Genomic DNA, 27,887 nt, shown 5'->3' with positions numbered 1-27,887 from the left:
GGCTTAGCTAAACACAACATTAACCACATCCATAAGGATTTGCAATCGTAAATGATTAACAAGCTCAACATTTCTGTTTTCCTGAACAAAATCACTCTTAATACACCCTACGCGACTGCATAATGGGTCAGGACAATAGCTAACTGTTATCTTAACTGAAAACTATATATTTGTTGCCCATTATTATCTTGAAGACTTAAGAGATATGTGAAACACTAGACCCAATCAGTTGTTTCTCTGATTGTCTTCCAACAGAGCTAGCTGCTAGGTGAACTTTTTGTTGACCCAGCGCCCCCCCCCCCTCTCTCCCACACACACACACACAGGGATTTGTGATTGTAAATATTGAACAGGTTTAACATATCCGTTTTCCTGAGCTCACGAAGATCATTCAACAGACCCACCACAAAATGGTTGCTGAGGTTAACCTTTTGGAGATATCCAATCATGGGCCTTATAGTTTGTTCGGCAAGGAAATTCCTCAAAGTCACACAGATTATCAGGAGTGTGTCCTCCTTTCAAGCCTACTTTCTTCAGAGGTGTCGATTGTCCCAATTCCTGTTATGTTTGGAGGTAGCAGAGGAATGAAATTGGGCTGTTTACTGCACACATGGCTCCACTCAACTATCACTTCACTCTCTGCTCCTTTGCTCTTATTTTACCGATGCCCTCCTCGCTTCCTCTTGCCGCTCTCTACTTTTTTTTTTTTGTTAAGTGGCCCGTTTTAACTTGGTTCCTGCGTTGCTTTTTCATCTCTCATTTTCCCTTGACTTGCCCTCTTTTTTTCAACACGTCATTGTTTTGGCATGTTTAACAGGCTTTTTGGCAGAATCTGTATTGCACTTTCATGGCCTTGGCATAATTAAATCATTTATCCTATCTGGCAGTATGTATTTAATAACGGAGATACAAAAACAATCACACACACACACAAAAAACATTTGGATGAGCTCTTTGTGTCACTAATTGCTATTCTCGTGGCAGTATTTCTCCAAATGCTAAGCATTCATGAGTTGTTTTTGTTTTTTTTGTCTTGCTTATGTATCAGTCGAGTGTCATCCTTGACTAATGTGCACCACTTCAATCTCCGTTTAAGAACATTTATCCAAAACACATACATTAATACCTACAGTTTAATTATGTATAGAGAATTTCAAGATAAAGATTGACTGTGTCAGTAAATCCATTCATTCTTGTGGGTTCAGCAGCACGCAGCAGCCTTTTGTGAAAAATAACGACATAGATGGTTTGTGTTATTGATGGCCGATTGTTGCGCACACAGCATTTTGATTCAGACTGGTGTAACATTTAATTAATACAAGCAGGTGTCACGAGGAAACGGTGGCCGGATATTTTCAACATGGAGCAAAAGCTGAGAAAAGTGAAGCTGTCCGAAAGTGTTGTTGACTTTTAAATGTAATCTATAAATACATTTGGAATGGATCGGGTGGTTTCAGTGTAAACTAAACAAACTAACCAAAATACACTTATCAGGTGGGGGTAGTGCGGTTCAGCACCGCTGCAAAGTACCGTATTGGCCCGAAAATAAGACTGTCTTTTTTGCATTGAAATAAGATAAGTGGAGGTCGTCTTATATTCGGGGTCTAGACATTATACCCATTCACGACGCTAGATGGCGCCAGATATCATTGAAGCAAATGCTTAACTTGACTCCCCAGGCCAAAGTGAAACCCTGTCATGAAGAATAAAAACAAAAATAGCCGTAGCAGGGAGAAGACAAATAAAAAAAGAAAAGAAGAAAATAATAGCAGAGATAGCAGAAAATGGAGAAATGTAGCGACAATCTGGAAAAAAGTGGGTCGAAGATCGACCTGATTAACCGGCAGCTGAGGAGATGTTACGATGTAAATTACATTTCAAAAACCAGAAGCCATTCATTTAGAATGTGATTGCACTTTGGTTTACATATTTAAATGTTCAGATATTAAGATTTGAATGAGGCAAAATAACATGCTTTTTCTCTCAAATATATTGTTAGAATCATTAGTTTTAGATTTACTGTAATTACTTTCTGTATAAAAATTAATTTGGTGTTGAAAAAGACTTTTTTCCAAACGTGAGTCTTGAAAAAGTCTTATAATCAAGGCCGTCTTATATTAGGGCCAATACGGAACAACAACAGTTCCAGTAGTAAAAGGTAAAAGGTACCCTTTTCTGACTTGATACTTTGGAATTAGATACAATTAAAGGTTGCCAGTACCCACTGCTCTGACATTTAAGCATAATGAAGCTTAAAACAGCTAATCTAATCTGAGTGTACAGAACAATGATATCACCGCCAGATACAAACATGCACATTCCACTGGAATAATTTGCGAGATTAATCAACTCAACTTGCCTGACTTGTGTTTATGTTTTGATGAAAGACTTTCAAGACTTTTGTTCCATGTGCTGCAACTCCATCAAGCCAGAAGAAGCTGGCATCAGAAGCTGCTATTCTACCAGCATACCTGTAGGCACTTCACCCCACAGAGAGCTCCCGACATTCATGCCGCATCACCTCCAGCGTGTTTCATCATCAAGCATATTTCGGCGGAGATGCTATAGAGGCAGACAGCCAGTCTTGAGTGGCCAATTACAGCCGTTTATCTCGCTTCCAGGCACAGCCGTGATCAAACAGAATGAAGAAACAGGATCAAACAGCAAAGCTTAAAAAAAAAATCGTTCTTCCGTTTCGTTCACTTCTCTTGGCAGCCTGCGTCGGCCTCTTTCTGTCTCGGTTACTTCCTCATGCTGCTCTTCCATTCCTCCCCTTTCAATACAGATATGCACATACACGCATCTCAACAATACCTTCTCCTACTCAAATCATCTCAAGAGACAGCCGAGCTAAGGCATTTGTAAAAGTTTACTGCTGAGGAGGCTGCGAGTGAGTTTGTCCCAGTAGATGAGCCAGGAAAGAACTGCGCTGCAGACCGGGGAAAAATTCCAGGTAAAAAAAAAAAAAAAATAGGTTGTGGTAGTCAGAAACATAGGCTGCACTGAAACCTTTAAAGTCAAACAGCCTTGGGGGTCGTTCACGAAGATATCATCCACAGAATGGGTGCAGAAGAAAGTAGAAGCGGCAGAACGTTTATATCAAGGTATCCGTGAGGTTTGGAGAGCCCAGTAGAACAAATAAATAGGAGCAAAAAAATAAAAATAAAAACACACTCTTAAGAAGCTGTCTCACTCAACCAGCTGCACTCCAACAAACCACGGACTACCATAGACCGATTGTCTGAAGGTCAACATATAACATAACTTGCTAAACTATCTAACAGTGGTTCATCATGTTAGGTTTTTTAAATCACATAGCTGAATTATTTGGCCCATTATCTAAATTTGGAAACACACACTGATAAAAGGGACACATTTAGCCACCCGGCCCCCTGCCCCTTTTTGATCTGGCCGAGCCACTGTCTCCGCGATTGTGATGGCAAACCTCATGATAGCCAGTTGGGAAATGAACTGAAATATGCACTGTTGCTACACACGAATATAAGAGCAACTGGCTGTGTTAAGTGTTTGTGTCATGTGCCTAACAATTTATTCACCACAAAGCAAAGAGACAAGGACAACAGTTTGCCACTACAATGTAGTAGAAAAAAAAGCAAAACGTGAGTATATCTTCTTTTACTACTCCTCTTCCTCCTTCTTCTTTGTATTCATTAAGAAGTTATATGCCCTGTGGCACTACGCTGTCTCCCGCAGGTCAGTCTTGGTATTACAAGGGACGTCTGGTTTAAGGGAGGAGACTCACAATTGTCTGCCATGATATACTGTATGTGTGTGGTGTTTTATGTTAGTCATCTTGCGTACAACATACATAAACGCAGGAAGCACACGCTCGCCAATTGTGCAGAGCCTCTCACATTTGAAAAAGAAAATCGGATAAGTTGTTAAAAATTCCCGATTGTATCTCGCAGCCAAGTTAGCTAACTGCTAATGGTGTATTGTCATGGATCAAAAGCAGAGTTCGCTATTTGGCTATACAGAATGCATCATACAAAAATGATCACGTCGATGGGTAATTTTGCATCAGCCAAGTCAAAATGAAGCATGTTATGAGCAATCGCGTCTCGGCCCACGCAACAACACTTTTCTGCTCGCGCTAAAAGGAGCTCACAAACATCGAGGTAAATAAACACAACAGTATAAACAAGTGTAATGCATGTTTTAGCCTCACTCTGTGCTACTCTATTTATTGTGTTGTGTTCCGATATCACCTTTAAGATGTGAGTCACAGAGACACAGCCATGTGCGCTCTGGGTTATGGAAGACTTAACAAGTGCATTCGGACAATAAAGATTGCAGCTGCACAGCTATTACAAGCGCTGGCTTCTGGAGGAGTAGGAGAAGAAGAAGTAGTTCAGAGGGAATTTTAGACCAGCTACTGTATCCAAGTCAGACAGATCCTATGGGAACTTTTTGTCCCAGGTGTAAAAGCGCCTCCGGGATCTTAAAGGCTTCTGAATAGGACCTGTGTCAAGACAAATAAAACATTCCGACTACACACAACAGCACCAATTCCCAGTTCTAATGGATTCAAATCAACTGTATTAGACGACTCAGTCTTTAAATGGAGGTAAAGCACAGTGTTGCCTCATGGTATTTTTCTCAACCTTTATTGAGCACCAAGTCTACCTTAGAAAAATGTACGTTATACCTCATATGGACAAAATTTTGCAACTGTAGGGCACTGGAATAGATAGATGAACAATACAAGATACTTACATTTTCTGATCAATAAAGTTAAATTGGATACTTGATTTCTCACGCGGATATCACTGCGCGAAGGAGCCATCCAGGCAAAGCCCAAGCGTGATGCCACAAAACCAATAAGAGAAAATTGAGCAATACACACAATTTATATAGTATAGCTTTAACTTTCAAAAACATGTTTTTTATCAATTTGTGGAATGTTGTTCATGAAACTAGTCGTTAAAAATGTGAAATCAATTGGTTTACGACTGGATGTGTTCGTTAGAGGGACGGGGGGGAAAAAAAAGAAAATCTCCTAGTGCGCAAATAACGGTTTCGAAACACAAATGTGCGCATTTCACAGTCCCATCCCACGCTTCACAGAACGACTGTCCACATTATCGGAGCATTCAGAGCAGTAATGCTCTGACAATGTGGACATTAGTTATCGGTGCTCCCGGGAAGAGGAGCAGAAAGTCCCCCCGCTTGGAGCGACGCTTGGGCGCACGGAGCAGCTTGAAGCGGCGCCGATCGCTTCCTCGCGTGCAACAGCAAGTCAAATAAACACTCCACCAAGTAGCCAAGGCCACATAATTAAATTTCATCGCCGTGACACCGATCCTAGTCTCTGAAGAAAAACGCCGTTTTTTTGTGTGTGCGAGCGTGTTTTCTCGAAGAGCCCTCCAGAGAACAGATGTGATATAGTCATTGTTGGACGTCCGAGACTTCAACAATCAATAAACATCCGACACAAGTATCAATTTGAAAGCTGATAAGACGGAATGGGATCTACGATAGAGTTTACAGTTAGATTTATGAAAACAATTGGGGGTCTATTTGGCACCACAAATTAAGCGAAAACGGTTTTAGTTCAAGTATGTTTTTTTTCTATTGACATGATCTGGATGGGACACTTAAAAACCGATCCAATCGCAGGTATACCCCGCTTCTAAAACTAAAGCAAAACGCATCATCATCAGTTTAACACTTCCCCTGTTTAGTGTCTTGCTGGTTATTAATTAACAAAGAAGTACTCGTTTGTGTGATCGCATCACTTTTACGACTTCCCACAGCACACAATCAACTACAGTTAGTGGCCGGAAACTCAACAATGACTAACAAAGGCAAATTAGATAAGAACACAATCTATACTCTAAAGCGCAGTTCTAATATTAAAAACAAAAAAAAAAGTTTGCTTTCTTTCACACCAACAAAACGGGAATTAAAATGTCCGTCATAAACCAAAAGCAACAAACAAACAAAAAAAAATCAAATTGGATATACTATACTGTATGTATCAATTTTACCTGCTTCCTCCGCTGTGACAGCCAGAACCGGTAGAAGTGTGAGCGCACACACGCAAAGCCACGTGTATAAATCCATCTTTTGATCTCAAACCGTTCAACGAAATGAAACGGCGACAGTCCCCAAGCTTTCCTCCTCTCTCCTACGCCGCAGACCGGGTTGCACCGTCCAGAGTATCCACGCTCAAGTGGCGGTTTGCGGTTGTCAGTGCTTGGCCGTGCGTCTTTTCTCTCGGCATATGATCTCTTCACACAGTCCACAATCCATTTTTTTGTGCGGTGCGTAATAATACTGCGCTTTGGGATTTCGTCATCAACGTGGGGCAAATGCGAAGTCACAAGAGGAGTGGAAAGTATCCGTGTCCACTACCAAATGGAAACATGCGTCCGAGTTTGTAAAAAATAAAAATTAAAAACTGTCTAAAGTAAGAAGAATCAAATCATTCCCCTTAGTCAAAACATCGCCGCCCTCCGTTCCTTTATTTCAAAAACGCTGCACATAAATATGCCCATGTGTGATTATAGTCCCAAAACGGTGACGACACAGTCCATGTGGCAGTAGGTTGTAGGGTTAAAAAGGGGAGATAAAGATGTTTGGAAAGAGGCGCGCTCTCTAGTCTGGCTTGTCAACGCGTGCGTAAAAGCGGATGGAGAGAAAACCAAGGTGGTGGAGGCTCTTCGCCGTCCTCCTCCGAACTGACAGTTAACACGCTCTTCCCCTGCGCTGCTCTCTCTCTCTCTCTCACCCTCTCTTTCTCTCTCTCTCGTTGGGGGAGCGCGCTCCTAACTCTCCGAGCTCCGCCGTCTTAGTGACTTCCAGCCGGAGCTTTCCCTCAACTCGAGGCTGGGGTGCGTGTGCGCAAGCGTGTATCGGATTACAATGTGGGCACCTCGGCCAGCCTCCACGTATCCCCTCACATCATAGACCCCCCCCCCCCATCTACCTCGCCCCCCCCCACAGAACCCCGATTAAAGAGCAGTTTAATCCCCCCACAGCACCACCCTCTCCATTGCCTTCCAGTTTTTCATGGTTGCTTTCAATGGAGACTACAGGTAAATTTATAGAGGCGAAAAGTAACGGAGTCCAAATATTTAGCTGCAATACTTGAGTATATTGATCAATTATCTGTAGTTTACTCATTACATTTGAAAACGGTTAAGTAACGTTCACTTATGCATGTACTGACATCACGCATGAGCGTTTTCACCATGATTGGTGTTATTGAAAAAAAACTGTACAACTGCAATTTTTAGTCTTGATATTAACACTGTAAAAACTTACTTGATCAAATTCCCAACACAATTGAATGAATTTAAATGCCAATATTCTGTTAGCGAAAAAAAAAAATCACACTCGCACACAGAAGAGTAGTTGTGTTGTTGGGGGCATGGCCTATACATACATGCATAATATACATATATATATATATATATATATATATATATATATATATGTAATGAATGTTTGAAAAAGTCAAGGATGCACTGAAGCCGTGAAATCGCGAGGAATCATTGTGTATATAAAGTAAATATATATATATATTATATATATATATATATGTGTGTAGTGGATGTAGCGGTCCCAAGTGATGGAAACATCAGAAAGAAGGAACACGAGAAACTCGAGAAATACCAAGGGCTCAGAGAGGAGCTAGAGAGAGCCTGGAAGATAAAGGTGACAGTCGTGCCTGTGGTGGTCGGAGCACTCGGGGCAGTGACCTCAAACTAGATGAGTGGTTGCAACAGATCCCGGGAACAACAGCGGACATCTCAGTCCAGAAACGTGCAGTGCTGGGAACAGCAAGGATACTGCGCAGAACCCTCAAGCTTCCTGGCCTCTGGCAGAGGACCCGAGCTGATATATATATATATACAGACACACACACACATAGACACACGCGCGTATACAACATGGATACAATATAAGGGTCACAAAATCGTATTGTCTGAGAAGAAACTCAGCAATATTTTGGGAAAGTAAAATGATTCAACAATGAAAGCGACTTCTTTTGTCCCAAATGGCCTCCCAACATCATTCCCACTGCGAGACCAAATCAGTAGAGAAATCTTGTAAAGCCGCATGATTGTGAATATGCCGTGGCCAGCTTGCATTCTGATCTTGTGGGAATTTGGTCAAATGTAGTACCCCAAAAAAAAGCATTGCAGTAATTACTAGAAAATTGACCTACTTCCCCAAGTTTTATGCGTTTGGTCATGAATTCCCCTGAAGTGGACCGCTTTAACTTTGAATAGAGGACCCCCGATCCTCAACACTCCCAAACTCGATTAGGGTGAATGTTCCAAGAGTAAAATATAGTAGACGCCGGAGATCAGTAGAAATGAAAAGCTTAAAGTAATTCTTGTCTTCCCAGGGCACAACTCCTAAACCTAATTTCTTCCACGTCAGTGCTGCTGGATATTAACATCATGAGACATTTATTTATAGCACATGTAAATTCACTGAGGATTCCTGGGAACCAAGTATCTTTAACTGCGATAAAGGATGACTGTATTAGAAAATTCAAAAGCCACGGCTTTGCCCGATGCCCCTTGAGCGTGCGCAAGGCCAACATGGGTTGGGCGACGGCAGTGCTCTCACGGGCTGAAACTGAACGTTTACGCTGGTCACAACCGCTGTGGGTACTCAACCCATTGACAAGCAAAAATGAAGTATTAACATCTTAATGGGCTTACTAGACAACGGTATTTGTTTTTAGCAGAAGCAAGCATGCTGATCGCGAATATTTAAGTCCAACGGGCAAACCATTGAGTGAAGCAAACCGAGGTCTTTGATATCTAAGGTGGCAAAGGTTGTATGTAGCAAATTCAGGCGAGGTGTAAAGGGGATTTGGTTTGGCTTGTTATTAAATGTTTTCGTATTTTGAGAACAGTTACATGGATACCTTATATCACCCCCCCAAAAAAATGTTGACATCGTTTATTGAAATATTCTACCAAAATCAGACAAACATACCTCGACACTATCTAGGGTTATATGACTTATATTTGATTGAATTATGATTAACAAATTAACGGCACTCATTTTTAACACGATCAAAAAAATTGCAATTTTTTAAAGAACTTGGTAACTTTTTAGGAAGAATTAGCTGAATTATTCATTCATTCATTCATTCATTTTCCGAACCGCTTTTTATCCTCACTAGGGTCGCGGGGGTGCTGGAGCCTATCCCAGCTGTCTTCGGGCAGTAGGCGGGGGACACCCTGAACTGGTTGCCAGCCAATCGCAGGGCTTAGCTGAATTAATGCAACCAATATTACGGGACACTTGAAAATGTAAAATCCGAGGTCTCATCCTGTGGACTTAAATGTACGATTTTTATTTGTGGTCGTGACAGGTTTGAAAGTCGATCTTTTTTTTGGGGAGTTATATTGTGCTGAGCACCGGGGAAAACCATGAAGCCCCCTTCCAACATTGGGCTATCGTCTTTGTTCAGAATGCGTATCCAGGGTTAAAAATGAAATTTAAGACCGACTTCCCAATATACCGTTTTCCAAAGTTGGTCCTTGACATGAATGATCCGCTCCTCAAACCACATCACCGTTTTTGTGAGCTCCGCTATCATGTTTGCGTGATGTGACCAGAAAAGTCATTTGCTTAATTATTTTCTTAAAAACAAACAAAAAAAAAACTGTTGTATTAATTTTGAGACGACAGACTAAATAAATGCAACCCTAACATCCTAAATTTAAGACTTTTTGAACGATTGATTTGAGACGTTTTAAGGCCAATAAATATCTAGTTTTTAGATTCATGGATTCCGTGCCTTTGAAGACATTTTAACAATCCGGAGGGAACCCTGGTGTCAGTGACATCATCGCTTGAATGGCCCATCGGTGTTGAATGGAAAGCGTACAGTGACAGGTGATACCCGCACACACAAACATATGGTATGCATGCGCACATACACTCCAACCTGAACCTGTCCATCAATCTGTCAAATGTTTCCCAACATCTCTGGAGGTCGCAAGGTATTAAGTTCTTCTTTTTCGATGACAGGTCGAGGTGTGTGTGTGCGTGCGCGCACGTCCTTGGATCGCTGTGGTTGCGTGACCTTTGTAACATGTCCCTCCTCTCCGTCTCTACTCTCCTCATCAGGCGCCACTGCAACTTAAAACCGTCCTGACCCCTGCACAGATGCGACCAGGGCATTAACGTAGCGTAGCTTTTCTACCCGTGATGAGCATGTCGAGAGTTTCCGCTCGTTCATATGTCGCATTTGCACCAGCGCTTTTTGGGCAGTATTTATCTTAACGGTATAGCGTGTGTCATACAGTTGCTGCCGTTCAATTTCATTTCCAGAAAACTCAGAAAAAAATAAAGCTGCTTGACAGTTTTGTAATTGTTCATCTAGTCTTCCCTGACTTATATAATGTTTCAAGTGGTGGTTGTGCTGAAATGTTTTTGTTTTTTAAATTGTTTTAAATGCAACCAACCAACCAACACAGAAAATCAATCATCATCCCAGCCTATTTTGAGGGTGCAGATTATGTCATCAAAAGTGTGAAATAATGAATTATTCAATACACAGAAGTGTGAAAATTCATATAGACTGCACGGTGCATAATCGGACCACACTTAAATCCAGGGATCACAAACCCCTTAACACCAATTGTGTATGTGTACACACACACACACGCACATAATACGTAATAATTGAAAGCTAATTCGTTAGGCCCGTAATATTGATTATTACGGATATGTTCTTTGAAGTATGAAGATTAGACAAATTGCTATGTATGATTTAGTGAGTTAACTCACACACACGCACACACAGATAGCCACAAATGTAATTGTACTAATAACTTAGTTTAGTTAATTATAGCATTTGGTTCGTGTTGATTAGAATTCTTGGATCTAATTTAGTTCTTTACATGATCATCGATTATGGTTTTATGTTTTGCAGTGCAGCGCAATTTCTCTTTTTTAAAAATGTAACCAAAAAAAAGTTATTTTTTTTGTGGGGGCTGATGATCGATGACTGGCATTTCCATCCATTTCAATGGAGAAAGCCGATTTGAATTCCGTCTCCTCTTTGATTAGCTTTTTGTTTTGCACATTGACGTAAATGTTGCGAAGTTGCTAAAACATTTGTGTTTTGATCATAAAAATCATACTTTTACTTTCCTTCAGGTCATTTGCCACGCCGCAGACTTAGCTCAGATGCTTACACATCACACACACACAGACGCGTTATTTGGGTTCAACTTGAGTGATGTTAGTCCGTCCAAAGTAATCAGGCTGAAATGTTAGCGGGCCCACTGAGATTTCTCCGGATCCTCCCGATCACCACTCTGCCACCGCTTCCCTTCCTCCATCCATCTTTGAGGTTAATAATACACGGAGAATGTTGTGATCTCAGAGGGGCCGGCAGCTCCACGTCTGTCATGTTCTCCTCACTCGTGCGCATCTGTGCCTCACTCTAAATGTTTGTATATGTCGGTGGATACGCTGCAGTTAAAAGAAGCTTGGCGGAGCGAAAAGTTGGAAGCCTTCGTGGGTGATCAGAAGCTGTGTGCGAGTGTGCATGTGCAGGAGCGCTGTTGACACCTCGACGCTCCGGGGACTTCGCAATGGTTTTATTTTGTACGGCCTTTTTTCCCCACTTGTGCTGGAGTACTTCAGCGAAAGGACATCATTTGTGGAAGTATTGTTCCGACTTTAAGTACAGCATGAACAAATGATATGCGTTGTGCCAACAGGTGGTCTGAAATTCACTTTGCTTGCCCTTCCACAATGATTTGTTTACCAAAGTCAAGTGTTCCATTAGATCACTGGTGTCAAACTCAAGGCCCAGGGGCCAGATCTGGCCCACCACATCATTTGATGTGGCTTGCGAAAGCAAATCAAAGATGTCAACTTTCATGATGCTTGCTAAAATCTGTACCAAAATGTCAAATTCTCATTTCTAATAAAGGAGAATGATACCATAAGCACTTTTTTGTTACCAGTCCCCTCATTTCAGTAACTTAATCAGCAAATAATGTGTTATTCCTGACTTCTTCATATGTTTTCAGTCATAATGGCCCTCCAAGGGACACTGGAAATAACATCAGGCCCATGACAAAAATGAGTTTGACACCCCCGCATTAGATGCATCTATTTTCTATGGCCCCTGTTGTCAAACACTCCACACCACAGGATAATCGCTCGGGATAATTTGTCAGAGACAATCAGGCCTTTGCTGACGTTGGTTGAAAGTCGGTGAAAAAAATGCTCAAAAACTCTCCAATCGATCAATTAGTTTACAGAGGGGAATAGTGGATGACCACGAGTGGAAAGCTCCTATTTATCTGTAGCAAGGCAAGTGGTGCAGACAGAGAGTAATGCAAACACACACACACACACACACTCCCTCAGGGCTCATCAATAAGCTTTATTACCGAGGAGACCTTACGGGAAGCCACAGTCAAATGAGTTTGTCAACAGCGAGCATGGTCTGCGCCGACATCCTTATTTAATGCAGGAAGGGAGGCAGCCCAGCTCACACACATAAACAAAACGTGTAGCCACACATACGCGCTGCTCACAAAAGTTCAGGAACTTCGGCTTTCAGTCACCGGAGCATTTTACGTTCATTCTAAATGTAAAATGCTCTGTAAACTTTACATGTAAATTTAATTTGACCTCGGCTAAAGATTTGAATGTCCAACTGTTTAATGTTTCAGTGCTTTTAGCACAGCTGGACGGTGCGTCAGACCCATGAATAGATGAAGACATTTCCTGGTTCATACCTAATAATTGTTTAACGTCAAACCGGATGGGAAACGAAGTGGCCGCGAAGAGATACAGAGAGACTGAAAGAGTCAGAGAAAGCTGAGGAAGTGGGCACCCAAGAAAAACAATCAACAGTTGGACGGGCATTCAAAAGTGCAGGTAAAATTAAATTCACCTGAGAATGTTGTGGGGCATCTCAGGTACTTCCTCCGAAGTTGGGTCAGTCATATCTCAAAACACCGCCGCACAAACAACTTTTTACACGCAATGTACAGTACGTAGCCCAGTGCCGATAAAGATATGTCAAGATTTCCACAGGCGCATTTCATCACACATATTCCCACTTCGCTAAACGTGTCAGGAAACAAACGAACATATCAATGATGCCTCAAAATAGGCATCAATGTGTTTCCATTAGACTCCCCAATGAAAAATGAACTGATTGAACTTTAAATGAAAGCGCCCAGCATGTATGTCATCCGTCTTTTGTGTGTATACGAAAGAGTTAAGTGTTGCAATTGCACGAGGAGGTGTTGATAATCACAGTGCAGCCTGCGGAGTCAGCGGGGAGTCCGCTCGGCTATTAGCAAGGACACCGAGATGAGAGAGACAAATATCCCACACAGGCCGGCAAAAAGATACCAACAGCCTTCTTAATAACTTATTGTGCGGCGTTCTGTCTTTTCGAGGTCTGATTTATGTGCTCGCTACCACTCTTTTCTATCGTTTCGCAGCAACTTTTCCGCATCCCGCTCTCCAATCACTTTTACGACGCCCTTATTCTTACCACAGACATACCCCCCCTCGCCAACCACCCACCCCATCCCCGTCGCGTCGCCCCTGAAACCAGCAGCACCCTCTCACTTGCACTCTGTGTGGCTCGAGATAAGGATGTGCTCTGTGGATGTTTGACTCAGCTGGAAGCACAGCGGCTGCAATCAGCGGCTTAGTGGTCCTCAGTGGGGGGGACTGCAAATATGTCAAAGTGAAATGTTAGCGTACTGGCGGAGGAGGTATCACGTTCGCACTCAAATGTCTTTTTTGAATGGCATGCAATTTTAACAGCACGAAGACTTAAGTGTTAGGGTGTCTGTGCCAAATTGAGTGGTAGGAGGGGCCTGCTTAGGCTGAGTCACAGCAACATTTGTCAGGAATTATTTGGGGAAAAAAAGTCTTAAGTTATTGACATCATTTAATATCATTGTTTGTTTTTATTTTGGTGACACGTTGGACAAGTGGCGTGCATGTCTGCAGAAAATGTCCTTTATAAACATGCATGGATTAATAGGAATAAATGTCTACGTTCACACTGTGCGGTGCGATGCCCTTTTCTGATGTTTTTGTTAAATCCGATCTTTTCATATACTCGTTCACATTACAATAATAAATGTGACTTTTAATGCGAATACGACGCATTTGTGAGTTGACGCGCATAACGGCAAGTGACGTGCCCCAAGAGGTCAGCACCTACTCTCAATATCTGCAAACAGAAAGCTAGCAGAGTAGGAATTTAGAGGACTAATGCCGGCTTTACGCTTGACCTTGTAACCATGGGCATATCAGTGGAAGTTCCATTTCATTTTATGGTGGTTTTTGTTTTTTTAGTTTCCAGAGCATGGCGCTATACATCGTAGTGTTATTTTATTACATTATTTAATAATTTTAAAGATTTTTTTGTCTTCTACTTTCTTTTTTTGTCTTCTACTTTCTCCCTTTCATAATTTTGCTGCTGTAAATTGGGAATTTCTCCATTGTGAGACAAATACAGGTTTTCTTATTTTGACACGCACATACAGTACATGCAGCTGTTTTATTTTTTTTAAGTAGTCTTCGGGCAGTTGGCGAGGGACACCCTGAACCAGTTGCCAGCCAATCGCAGGGTACACAGAGACGAACAACCATCCACACTCACACTCACGCCTCGGGACAATTTAGAGTGCTCAATCAGCCTGCCATGCATGTTTTTGGAATGTGGGAGGAAACTTAAGTACCCGAAGAAAACCCACGCAGGCACGGGGATAACATGCAAACTCCACACAGGAAGCCGGGATCAAACCCACGACCTCTGCACTGTGAGCTCAACGCGCGAACCACTGGGTCTCCGGGCCGCCCTACAAAACTAATTTCAGTGTTTGTTTATTATATTGTCCCCATTTCACTTAAACTCCTTGATATTTTGCTTATTAAATGATGGACACACTCCGAATGGTGGCTAGTTAATTTTCTATTCTTTCAATATTGTTTGGTTTATGTTTCTTTTGTGTCGTTTGGGCAGATGCTATTGTATACTGTATGTCAGGTCAGAGTGGTGTATTTCAATGATGTCGAGCTTGCACTGACGGTTTCTATACCATCTTTGCATTTCTGTGACACTGTCACGAGTAAAATATCCACCGTGCATTGGATTTTTATGTACATTGCGAATAGCCACGGTAAATAGAGTGGTTGGTATTTCTGTGCCTGCTGTACAGCCGATATGAGAGCAAAGTTTGGGAACCAAACTCCATTGATAGACAGCCGGTACGCTAAGCTAGGCCTGCGCTCTGCTCGTGAAAGCGTGTTTGTCACACAAATGTCCACAACTTGTCACTGCTTATCCTCAGTAGCATCACATCCATCTTGGTGTGCTCAGGGCGCATTAGCTAAGAAGCGAGATAAAAAAAAAAAAAAAGCCACTTAGCTCTGTTAACCAGACGTTGTACTACAGCACTCAATCTATTCTCCAGTACTTCTCTTTGACAAGACTTCTCTGTGTGTCAATTTCCCAATTTTACAACCTTTGAGGATTTCAAAAGAAGCAGTGGGAAAGAACGCTTCCTGGATGCACGACAATCGTGTGACTCAAAAAAATGAACGCCAGTCAAACAACGAGTGCTGATTGAAAATGCTTTTGAACCCACCTACCGTGCCACTTCTGTAAGATAAAAACAAGAAAATAAAATAACCTTGGCAGTTGGAGCATTCATTGCTAAAGTTTCACTGTGTGGTTTGGTGACTGCAGGGCGGGCTGCAATCATGAGCTATTGACCAATGCTTCATCCAAATGAATGCTACTCAAAATTTTTTGTTTATACCTATGAATATTTTACTGTTTCAATGCCAATTAAGGCCTTGTTTTTAGATTTGCGGATCCAGTGCCTTTAAAGACTTTTTGAGGCTCCACAGTAACCCGAGACGCTGAGTGCATTTCCTTGGGCCTTGCCTAACAACGTATTATTATGCTGCTGCGCAAAGTAGCTCATCAACTCACGGCTAATAACTTTGAAATGTTGATTGTTGATCGACCCTGTCACCTATTTCTCCAATTTTCTATCCCGGGTATCCTTCTGTTGGTGCATGGCAGCAAATAAATAGATCACAAGACAGACAAAGACAAAAGCCAAAGAAAATGCAAAAACTCCTCCTGAGTCATACCATATCCCAGAAAATGTTGCCCAATTGCCGATATTCTTCCAAACATATTTTAGCTACCCAATTCAGCTATACAAGAGGGATTCATTCATCGTGAAACTACAGGCCCAATCACTGCTAAATTAATCTATGTCTGACAACATTCGGGATTTCTTAAATGGTGTAATTAATGTTGTCAGCGTAGCAGCAGAAGCAAACAAGAACTGCTTGACATATGAACAATTATGGAAAGGTAAGCAAAACAGAAGAATGACATTGCAAACATTGTCGTACAGCATGAGACGATTTGGACAAGTATCTATCTACAGTAGCATGGCTTTGGGTTGGAGTGTCATCAGTCACTGTGTGACTTGACACAACAGGTTTGAGTGAGAGCGGAGCCCGCTTAAAAATCATCTGCATGCTTTGCGCCCACCCTGTCCGACCATCTGTTGCACTCTCCCCTCAGTCTTGTAACAGTCGAGGGGTCAGGGGTGAACTGGAGCTCAACCCAACTGATTTTGGGCAAGAGCCGTAAAACACCCTAGACTGGTCACCAGCCAATCTCCGGATACAAACAATTGTCTGTGGATGATTCGGAGTCTTCACTGAAGCCTGCCAGTTTATTTTACTGTCCATGTTCACGTCCTGTCTGCACGGACTCAGCTAGACATGATAGCCTCCAGTAATCTATAGACAATGTACATCATGTCCGTTTGTCTATCAGTATGCAGAGCTGAGGGGTGAGACCCAATCACAAGTGGTCACAAGAGGCTCTTGTGGAAATGCATTTTGAAGCCTGAGGTGAACCCATGTACTTAAAGCTGCACTTACGATTGGATAAGCCATGATGAGAGAGAGAGTGCGTGTGTGTGTGTGTGTGTGTGTGCGCGCATCCTAAGCAAAGAATGATGAGGAAGCGAAATGAGGGTTGACCGCACTGGATAAACAATTTGATTTGGAGCTGCTTCTTCAATGAGATGGTTGACCGCAACTACCTCCACCCTCCCCAACACACACACACACACACACACACATTTGAGTGGATGTTAATTGATTGAGAAGCATTGTCATATGGACAATGTCTGAGAGTGGGGGAAGAGGGGACTACAGCTGTTTCATTTCCCAGACATACTTGAGTGTTTTAACACACACACGCACACACACACACACGCACACACACACACACACACACACACACACACACACACAAACACACACACACACTGGCACATTGACACACATTCAAAGAGTGGCACACTGGCATACAGACACGCTATCATACAATCCTGACTGAGCACATCACTGCACATGAAATGTGCATTTTGACTGTCTGCACACCCGATGGGAATGCACACACTTGGTGTCAAGTCACCATTCGGACATGCCAGATTATGTTTCATCATTAATCTATCAGGAATCTAGGTCAAAGACACAAAGATCATCAAACATGTCTGACAGGCTTCATACACAACAAAGAAATGAACATCATTATTGCTCTGTTTGAAATTGTATTAACTTTGAGATGAATGACGACAAGTAATGGCTTTGGGCAGAATAACATCGTTTATGACAGTCTGGCAAAATTATTCCTTTGCTTACATTTACTATTGGGTGAAAAAAGTCACACCCCGATTTGGATTCAAAAGAAAATCAGGATAAACAGGCAGATGAGTGATGTGGAGAATATGTTGTGTAAATGTCCAGCGTCCTATTTGGAAATAGGTTTCGATTTGGCAAGACTTGCACTGCATGGCCTGAGTGACTTGATGATTTTATTTTTCTTTCTTTCAAGTGGCACAAATCTGACCTTCAGATTGGAAATCAAGTCTCTTCCAAATGTGGATAAAAATATGTACCGTTTTGTATTTTAGACATGGGGGAAAAATGTTTAAAAAAAGACTCCACATTTCAGCACTGGTTCTACTATACTTGTGACCTTTGCAAATGTTCAGCAATTATCTACAAATAAAAATTACTACATTTGTGTAATTTGAAATACGCATGGAAACTGACAGAAATATCGTATATAGGCATTAAATCCAAGTGTACACCTGCAGAGTAAATCCACCCTAGAGCTATCCGTTCAAACACATGAACCAACCACATATAATATCCAACCGGAGGGTTATCATTGAGGTCATAGTATCCCAAGAGCTGTTCACTCATACTTTAAAAATTCCTTTCAGACAAAAGCACCCCCATTAAGGAGCATTGTACCTTTACCCCAACCACCATGCAACGCGCCTTCAAAAATATACAGCAAACGATTGACAAACGATTAGCATCCTCTATGGTGAACCCATGGCACGATCTGCAGTCCCCATTAGTTTACATTGACTAATTCTTAATGAACTGTTTGGTACCAGCACAGCAGCACAAGGAAGAGCATTTAGAGGAGTCAACACATCTACACGAACTCAACTTCATTCTCTGCTGTCCCATCTGCCTTCCTTTGCTGTCCTCTTTACAACTCCAGATAGCCTTAAAACTGGGTGCACAATGAAAAACAAAGTCTTTAACCTACCTCTGTGCAATCTCACACACAGACACAGTTCACTTATTTTAGTGGTTTTCACTCACTTCAGTGCTTTATGACGCTGTAAAAAAAGAGACAATGGACAAATGGTCATTGAAGAATAGCCTCTGAAATAAGTGTTAAGTAGTCACAGTCAGTCATTAAGTCAGTCAATAAGCTCACGTCATGGTCACAGAAGTCCCTTTGACTCTGAGATTGCACCAGCTTGACATAAAAGTCAGCTGAAAACAGAGCCCTTGTTTACACAAAAGTTAACACCAGAGAGGCGCCAACCCAGAGTGTGAGGGTATGCAAATATATAATTACAGTTATATATAAACTGTAGCTACCTGCCGTTATGTTATGGAACATGAGCCACCATGGTGGCTGCCGCTTCTACAATTAAATAATGCCTTAGGGGCTCATCACAATTGTCTTGGAAAACTTATGTTTATTATCTTTTTAATTGAATTGACAGTCAATTGGTGATAACATACTACGAACAACCCTAATAGAGTTGAATTTTGTCATAATACTATCGAGTATGGGATGAATAATATGGCATGACTCCTTCTTGTCACCGTCTCCAAGTCAGCCCTGATGTCATTCAGAAGCTCACTTGTTAAACCGAAATCAGGCTCATAGTGTATCCCTTTGATATTATGCATCTTCTTGTCTCCCTTGTACAATCAATCCACAAATCGCGAGTTTGAGCCATGTGCAGCTCCTTTACTCCGCCCAACACAAATGTCTAAAGCCAACTCCTGCCAAACGCTGTGTGCTCTTCCCATGGTAACTCTCTAACGTTGCCCCACTCCATCAAGACTAATGGGATGTGACTCTTAAGTGTATGCGTACAAAAGCACACACCACAGGCGTGAGAGAAATAATGGCCTTATCTGTATGTCTCAACAATCTGTGTGACCCCTATTACACTTTTATTTAGCTAAACCCTTTTCCAGACACAAGCGTGGACCAACGCAAGTCAAATAAATAGAAACTCTGTCCACCCGTGATTCCATTTGCCTGAGTCATGTTTTAGGAAAGCAAAACATCCGGACAACGTCTTCACCACCTGCTCCAAATTGGGATCTCAATCGCCCCCCCCCCCTCGCAGCGCATTGTATAGAAACTGCATGTAGTCATTTGTGAAGCCAGAGGACACCATTTTATGATGTTTATATTTCTGCCAGTTCTGAATAGTTATTCATCTTGTTCCATTGTTATGATCTAACATGTCGCCGATCTGCTTGTTTGTTTGATGCACAGTACAAAGATAATTCTTTAATTAAACCCAATACACATATATTGGCAATGCACGAGACTGACTCAATGCGACAGATGGCTGATTAATGGAAACGAAACAACACAGAAGAATTTCTATTGTTTGCAGGTGTTGGGGGTTGTAAAAAATATTTTTTTAAATCACTCTCGTGCACCGTTAAATGATCAAAGTACTCAAAAATCAATGTCCAGTTGACAGAGAGCTGGACTAGTTAGATCAGACAAATCGATGGATGGATAGAAAATTTTGATAGGGACTGTAAATGGAGAGCTAAATAAATGAAAGGACAGTCAAAGAGATCAGTGGGTGGACAGATAAAAAGACAACGTAGATGCAGATATGGATGGGTGGAAGGACCGACAAATAGATGGATTCCAGTTTGACGGTACTTGTATGGAGAGATGGATGACCGGACTGCCCAACGGACTGATGTAGACAACAGCAAGCATTCTTGCTCAAACTCAACTCTATGCGTGGATAAAATGGGAGAGCAGAGAGGCATTCACAGGTGATAGAGGGGAAAAATGTATGTGTGTGTGTGTGTGTCTTTTAAAGCACTGTAAGGATAATTTCACCAATCATCAGTCATTTCAGTATCAAAAGGGTGCGAAGAAAAGCTTTTTATATAGCAGACTAATTGTTTTAATGGTGTGTGGCACTCACTCCTCACTCTCTCTCCCATTCACAGCCTCTGTTCTCCTTTCTCACCGTATTCTAATGACCCGCTCCCCATCTTTGTGTCTTTTCTTCTTGCACACGGACACACGTTTGTGAGTGACAGGTTGATGAGAAGTTGTTGTTTTTTTCTTTCTTTCAGGAGACAAAAGGTGAGAGTGCCAAAGTTGATGCCCCATTACAAATATTACACACACTTTCATTATTTTTAGGGGTTGGACTGTGAAATGCAGACGAGGCGCAGAGCAACTGCTGATGTGGAGGTGCATCATTCAATTAGTCACAACATGTCATTCGTGCCTATTTTCTATCCTTCGCGTGGAAGAAGAAAAAAAAAGATGTCAGCTGTCTGAGTCTTGACAGAAATGCATTCAAAACCAACACCGGCTTGTTCACGAGCACTAAAAGATCGACGGATTGTCAAGTGACGTCAATCGGTCAAATTTGTTTTCACACCATGTGCCTGAAATCAACGTGGAAAACCTTTGGTAGCGGGTGAGCTGGATCCTTTTCCAGCTGACCTTGGGTGAGAGGCGGTGGTGTACACCATGCCAGCAAAGCAACCATTCACACTCGCACCTAAGGACCCAAGTTTTTGGCATGTGGGACGAAGCTGGAAAATTGAAACAAAACCAACACAATCGGGGAGAGAACGTGCCAACTCCACACAGGAAGGCTGCAACCGACTACCAGTCAACCATGAGGCAGACGTGCAAACCACTCTGCTACTGTACTGTAGCAACCATAAATCAGCACCTGTCTGCTGCACATTGGCCTTCAAGTTAGTCCACACCGAAGTGATTGCATAAACTGACACCGACAGCACACAAGCACGCGCACGAAGCGAAACTAACAGTAAAAAAGTGGGAGAGACTGAGAGAGGGTGTGAAAGAGAGAGAGAGGAGGTGGGGGTCATGGTGTGGAAAGAAGATGGAGACAGATTGAGAGTGAACCCCCCCTACACACACACACCTCTGATTCTTTTTCTTCTGAAGGCAGCCAACACCAGGGATGGGCAACTGACGGCCACCACCTCCCTCCCAAAGGAATTTCTTCAAAAATCATCGATAAACTTTCAATATAAGTTTTCCACCCCCCCCAAAAAAACGGGAGGAAATAGTTGGGGGAAAAAATAGGAAATATAATCCAAATTATAATACCAGAAGAAAAAAAAATCTGCAGGTGCCAAACTACAAATATGCGGGGCTCGACTGTATATTTCTAGATGGCAGACGGGCACTCAGTCTTATTCTATCCTACACTACAATTTTAGAAGACATAATTGTTTACAGATTTCCAAAAGACAAAAATGTCACCTAAACAATATTAAAATTTTGAATGAGTTGATTTTGTGGGGGCACAAAATGAGTTCTTGCACTTCATATTGGTTTGTTATTTAGCAGTTTTGTGCCATCTTTGAATGGTACTTTTTATGCACGACAGGCCTTTGCACATAAATGGGAGGGGGAAAAAATGAGTCACACAGCACTGGCAACCACACACACACACACACACACACAAAAAAAGCGTTTCTTTGGGTACATTTTGCTCTTCACTTTTGTTACCAGCGATTTAGACAATGTGTTTATTGTTTTGAGAGGGAAGCCTATTTATAATGTTCAACAAACTTTTCCCTTAATATTTTACATGTAAGCAAATAGTTTTTTTTTTCTTCACAAGAAAATACATACAAAAATATAAGCGGTGTACCAATTTTGTGAATTACTGTATCCACGCATGCACACACCACACTTTAAGTGACCAAGTATGATTCCTGACTAGATGATGGACAACTAAAAGTGTGGATGAGCTTCCCTGCAAAAATAAAAAATAATGAGGCTCGATAAGACTATGGCCAAAATAGAAAGAGATTCTTTAGCAAAACAAACCCCCTCCCACCCCCCGACTAAAGCCGGCAAACAGTCTTTTAACTTTTAACTGCATTGAAATGAAAAAAAGAAAATGGACTCGTGCAGAATTTTGAAAATGTCACATCCCATGCAAGTTCCACATTGGAGCGATATTTACTTTGAACCCGTGCAGTATTTACATTGAAAATTAATCAAGTACCTCCCTCTTATCCGGGTCATTACGAATAAAATGATTTGTTTTTGGCTCGACGCAAATGAACGCTTGCCGTGAAATGGATCTGCGTACAGAGTCGAAACAGCTGAGAGAGATTAAGTGGACTAGTGGAGAAGAATAGCTCATTAATATGTCTGCGTGTGTGTTTATGCTTATTATTCATTCATGGGGTTGCTAAGAAACGACAAAAGCAGCCGAGGAGCCGGCGCCGCGCTCAACCTTTGTTGCCCTCCCACATTTATCAACGCATGTGCAAAACACACAAGCAAACAAACACAAACGGCGCCGACGTGTAATCTGCAACACAACACCGAGCACGAGACCCCAACACCCTCGCTCGTGTTAACTTGCAGCTTTTGTTTGTTCGGCGGCAAGCTGACGAGTTGGCTTCCTCTCCTCCTACGCACGACTCAACGGGAGCATCCAGCATGTTTGATCCAAACAAAGTATCATCATCATCATCATTTACGCCACAGTGTCCGCACACGCGGACACAAACACAGTTTGGTTCCTCGGTGGGACGTGACCTCATTGATCTCTTAGTGATCAAACAGGAGTTCGGTCCATGTGATGATACTTTCATGTCCTTTGTGAGGAAGCGACATAAAAAGGGACAACAGTTTTTGAAAGAGAAGAGCAATTTTTGCCCTGTTTGAAATGTGCATGCACCAGAACCTCATTCTAATAAGTGCAAGGCGCAGGTGTCAAACTCAAGGCCCGGGGGCTAGAGCTGGTCTACCACATCACTTTATGTGGCCCGCGAAATCAAATCAATCATGTCAAACTTTCACCATGCTTCATAAAATCTGAAATGTATGTGGATCTGCAATGATTAAATATTAATAGGGTTTCACAGGAAGAAGGGACCTCCAAAGAAAACAATGTGGCTGGTGACAAAAAATAACATGATTATTAACGCAACGAAGATTTGTAACATAGTAGCGCAGACTATTTCATACTCATTTTTTTTACTTGCTACCCAGAATGTCAGAAATTCCATAGCCACTGAAGCAAATGCAAAATTCCACTTGCAAGACCGCCCTCGCGCACACACACACACACACACACACACACACACACACACACACACACACACACACACACACACACACACACACACACACACACACACACACACACACACACACACACACACACACACACACACACACACACACACACACACACACACACACACACACAGTGATCAGCTCAAATACACAAGTAGACTCCCTGAACAGTGGTGAGAACTGAGCTTCATGAGAGACAGAGCCTCCACAGGTGATCATCGCTGTCTGAGGAGGAACAGGAGGTTCAGTCAAGAGCAACAGTCCATGACCTGTCTGGACAAACACACACCCACACACACACAAACCAGAAACAAGGCAACTCGCACCTTATTATCACCTGGATGGACATGCACCATTAACCATCTATGAAACACACACACACACATGTCTGGCTTAAGCGCGAGTGTGGTCCAAGGGTCACTTGGCAAGGTTGACCCATACCCCTAAGAATGCTCGTGTGCATATATTTGCTAGCTTGGCATGAATGAACGCAAGTGTGTGTGTGTGTAGGCCACTGCCATCGATTCTCACAGCGTGTCACACACGGCTGGCTGAGCAGCTACAGGAAAGAGGAAATGGGAGGATTCCGAGTGTGACAGTGAGGCGGCATTTAAGCGAGTAAACGCTTGTGTTTGTGTGTGATCGCGGGCCGTATTTCCTCGCCGGTCTGCAAGGTTGCACGGGTCAGCGAGTCGGACTGTGTACAATGTGCGCGGACAATCGAGCATCTGCCCTTCCCAACGCACTCCTTGTCTGTTTACACCACTTCAAGTCACCGATAGAGAAGATTCAGTGTCAGGAACTCAGACTGAAGAGTGAATTTCGTGAAGGAAGGAAGGGAGGTGAAGTGATGCCAAGTGCTGAGTCGGCAGTTTTCTCGATGGGTTGTGATCACTGAATACAGACTCAAAAACAAGGACACAGAGTGCCCTATGAGGCTTTAGAATCCATCTCTTTTCGTCAGTATGTCATCGCACACCATACTTTGAAGCGGACTGTCATTCAGCAACATGAGGCCGCAAACAATATGTATACAGTACATGAAAGTGTCAATGGAAGATTTGATTTGTCATAAATTATGCAGTGAATGTTTGAAGATAATTGCTGAAAATGTGCACGACAGAACAACTACATATGATTGTGGCGTTAGTGATTTTCCCCATTTCAGCAATTTTCGTTTTTTTTGGGGGGGGGGCGGTGCGTGATGCAGAGATACAAAACTTGAATTTTTATGATTTACGTCAGAACGGCCCGTCGTCTGTCAGCATCCTATGCTAACACGGTGAAGATAGCATTTTTCTTTATTATCATGCATGGTTTGGTGAAAAAAAAGGAGGGGGGGACCTAAAGAAAAAATAACAAGCACTTGGCAAGCAGTTGCAGATCTATGGGGTAACAAAGAAATGCTAATCACAAATCCGCCGTGCCGCCGGTCAAAAATACAAAGCAATCAGCGGGAGAAGTAAGCAAGTCCTGCTGCAACCGAGCCTGTCACGTGTCAACAATTTGGAATGCCGCTTGCGCAAACAAGCTTAACGTTGAAAACACGGACATCGTGATCCAATGAACCACCGCCCGCCACCGCGCATGATAAAACATGCTTGAACTTATTTACTTTACGTGTGCCTTTAAAATGTTTGTTTTCCCAAACCGGACAACTTTCACGCACTGCATGAGTATCCCAACTCACTTGTTTCGTTGAAAGATGACATCAGAAACTTGAGACAGTGCGTTTTGGCGAGCTGCCCGGGAGAGAGGACACCGACTTATGCGCACATGCAGAACATATTTCACACAGTGGAATACACAACCTTGTATCAATGCCGCGTCCTCTGTTGCAGCACAGCTGCCTGAGGAGTGGCGGGCATCTTGCCTCCTGCTCAGTGCATCTGGGCTGTAATGCCCCCCCACCCCACCCCAGCTCCCACTCCACATCCACATGTGCTAGTATATTTGAGTTGCTGTACAATGTATTCATGTGTGCTCATTCGTGGAGTTCTTATTTTATTTTTTCTAAATCCATACTGGGCTTCTCCTACATAAGGGGCCTGGTCTGGGGCCGTTTTGTGTTTTTCTCCCCCTTCCTCATGGTTTGTTGTCTTTTCATACGAGTTCTGTTCTGTAGCCCCCGTGATGATAATTGGGTTCCCCCCCCCCCCCCCCCCCTCTTGAACAGGTTGTGTCCATTCTATTTCCTTGTGGTACAATGCCAATACATCTATTCTGATTCTGGTTCTTTGACCCGAGCAAAAAAAACTAAACAAAATAAAACAATGACTAGATGAGTTGTTCAGCAATTAATGGTAGGTAGGACAGTATATTGGTTTGATTTTTACAGTCTCTGAAAAATGGCCATTCAACAGTTACACGAGGCGTATCAAGAGTATTTTATTGCTTTGTGCAGCATAATTGTTGCACAGGAGTCGGTCTTGGTGTGTGCTTTTTCCAGTCTTATAACTATGCACTTTTGACTTGATATGCAAAGCATGTGTAGGCGGGATCAAACTGATGCGAAGTGAGTCACTGACTGGCTGGAATGAAACAGAACAAAGCAAAATTCTTTTTAGGATGTGCAAAGGAGAAAGGTGATATTACATATTTAAAGGCCATGCAGAAATTGGGGGGGGGGGGGGGGGGGGTAAAGCCAAAATAACAAGAAAGGCGGAGAGACAAGATTGAAATCCAGTGGATAATTCAACCTTTGAATTGGATATAAAAGAGAGAAGCATGCTGGGGAACACAAAAAAAAGACAAACTGGACCAAAGCGTTTATTTACACTTAAATCAAATAGGCTACTTTAATGGGCTTGACATTTGAGTATAATTAGCTACGGAAAAGCTCCAGTAAGTGTCCTGCAGGGTGTGTGCTAACTGCAGGTGAGGGCTCAGACATGCCGAATCTTACGTGCACGTGAGGCTTCGAGCAACGCCAGTTTGGGTCAGGATCAGCGCAGGAGACGCATGCGTTTGCTCACTTTCCTTTCGCTCCATCATCCCGTCTGTCTCTACGCTGCACTTTGTCTTAACACAACAATCTGGAAGCCTTCATCCGGCCTGTGAACATTAACGGGCAGTTGGTCTAAAGAAGTGGGCGGCTATCGCTGCGAGGCAGGAGGAGGGCAAGTGGTTGAGATGAAGAGCGGAGGAAAAGAAGAAATGGAGGTTGTGTGCCAGGAGTGGAAAGTGATTAGCGTGAAGGGTCCGACAGAAGTCTGTGTGTGCGTGTGTGTGTGTGTGTGTGGAATGCAACCCAAGCAGGGAAACTCCCTCTGCGGTTTGAACATCAACATTTTTTTTATATGCTTGAGAGTTTATTGCTTACTGCTTTTGAGGTGAGTTTGTGTGGTGTACTCAAGATGACCAAAACATAGCACAACGTATACGAGGGATTGAACAACTAAAACCTATAACACGTTTGTTGATATGCCACGACGGACCAGTGTGAGCTAGCAGGGTGCCAAGGGGTATTTGGACTGTTGAAAAATACGAAGGAAAAGTAAGAGTAGTTGGAGATGAGGTCAGTAAAGAAGCGAGGCTATCTGTTAGCTTGTTGCAGTTGAAAACTGGGAGACATCATACTCCAACAAGAACTGGAGTGCTTCCTGATTGGCAGACCAACTGAGATCGTAAATGGTGAACAGGGGCCGGAATCGAACCTCGCACCTCTGGCCTGTGAAGCAGACGTGCTCACCAGTCAATCATCGTGCTGCCCATGAAATCATAATTTCAGTATACTGGATCCATCCATCCACCCATTTATTTTCAAGGGGTGGGTGCCGGAGCCTATCCCAGCCGCCTTCGGACAGTAGGCGGGGGACACCCTGAACCGGTTGCCAGCCAATCGCAGGGCGCACAGAGACGAACAGTGGGAGGAAACCAGAGTACCCGGAGAAAACCCACGCAGGCCCGGGGAGAACATGCAAACTCCACACAGGGAGGCCGGAGCTGGACACTGGATCCATTTGGTGAAATTTTTTACTTCATTTGTTGAAATGTTACAAGTTTGTCCTTTGTAACGACGGGCCGTTAGATTTTTCGAGTGTAAAACGGGCAACTCCTACTCAGGATACTCTTACAGAAAAACCCAATCATGTAGGTTTTGAACGAAAAGGAGAAAAAG

At 42.7% G+C, this 27,887-nt stretch overlaps 1 protein-coding gene across 2 annotated transcripts in view; it reads right to left on the bottom strand.

The window, feature by feature from the left end:
- LOC127611118 (neuropilin-2-like) overlaps positions 1-6,823 on the bottom strand; it is an 84,948-nt gene extending 78,125 nt beyond the window's left edge. The window contains exon 1 of one of the 2 annotated variants that reach the window (XM_052081452.1): positions 6,012-6,823. In XM_052081452.1, coding sequence (XP_051937412.1) covers positions 6,012-6,087 — 76 coding nt within the window. In that variant the 5' untranslated portion in view covers positions 6,088-6,823. The remainder of the gene's footprint in view (positions 1-6,011) is intronic. The other variant, XM_052081451.1, reaches the window with a different exon arrangement.
- Between the last annotated feature and the right edge of the window lie 21,064 nt (positions 6,824-27,887).

The sequence above is a fragment of the Hippocampus zosterae genome, chromosome 12 (assembly GCF_025434085.1).
Source record: "Hippocampus zosterae strain Florida chromosome 12, ASM2543408v3, whole genome shotgun sequence".
Classification (NCBI taxonomy): domain Eukaryota; kingdom Metazoa; phylum Chordata; class Actinopteri; order Syngnathiformes; family Syngnathidae; genus Hippocampus; species Hippocampus zosterae.
This window is presented reverse-complemented; position numbering and strand designations above follow the sequence as displayed.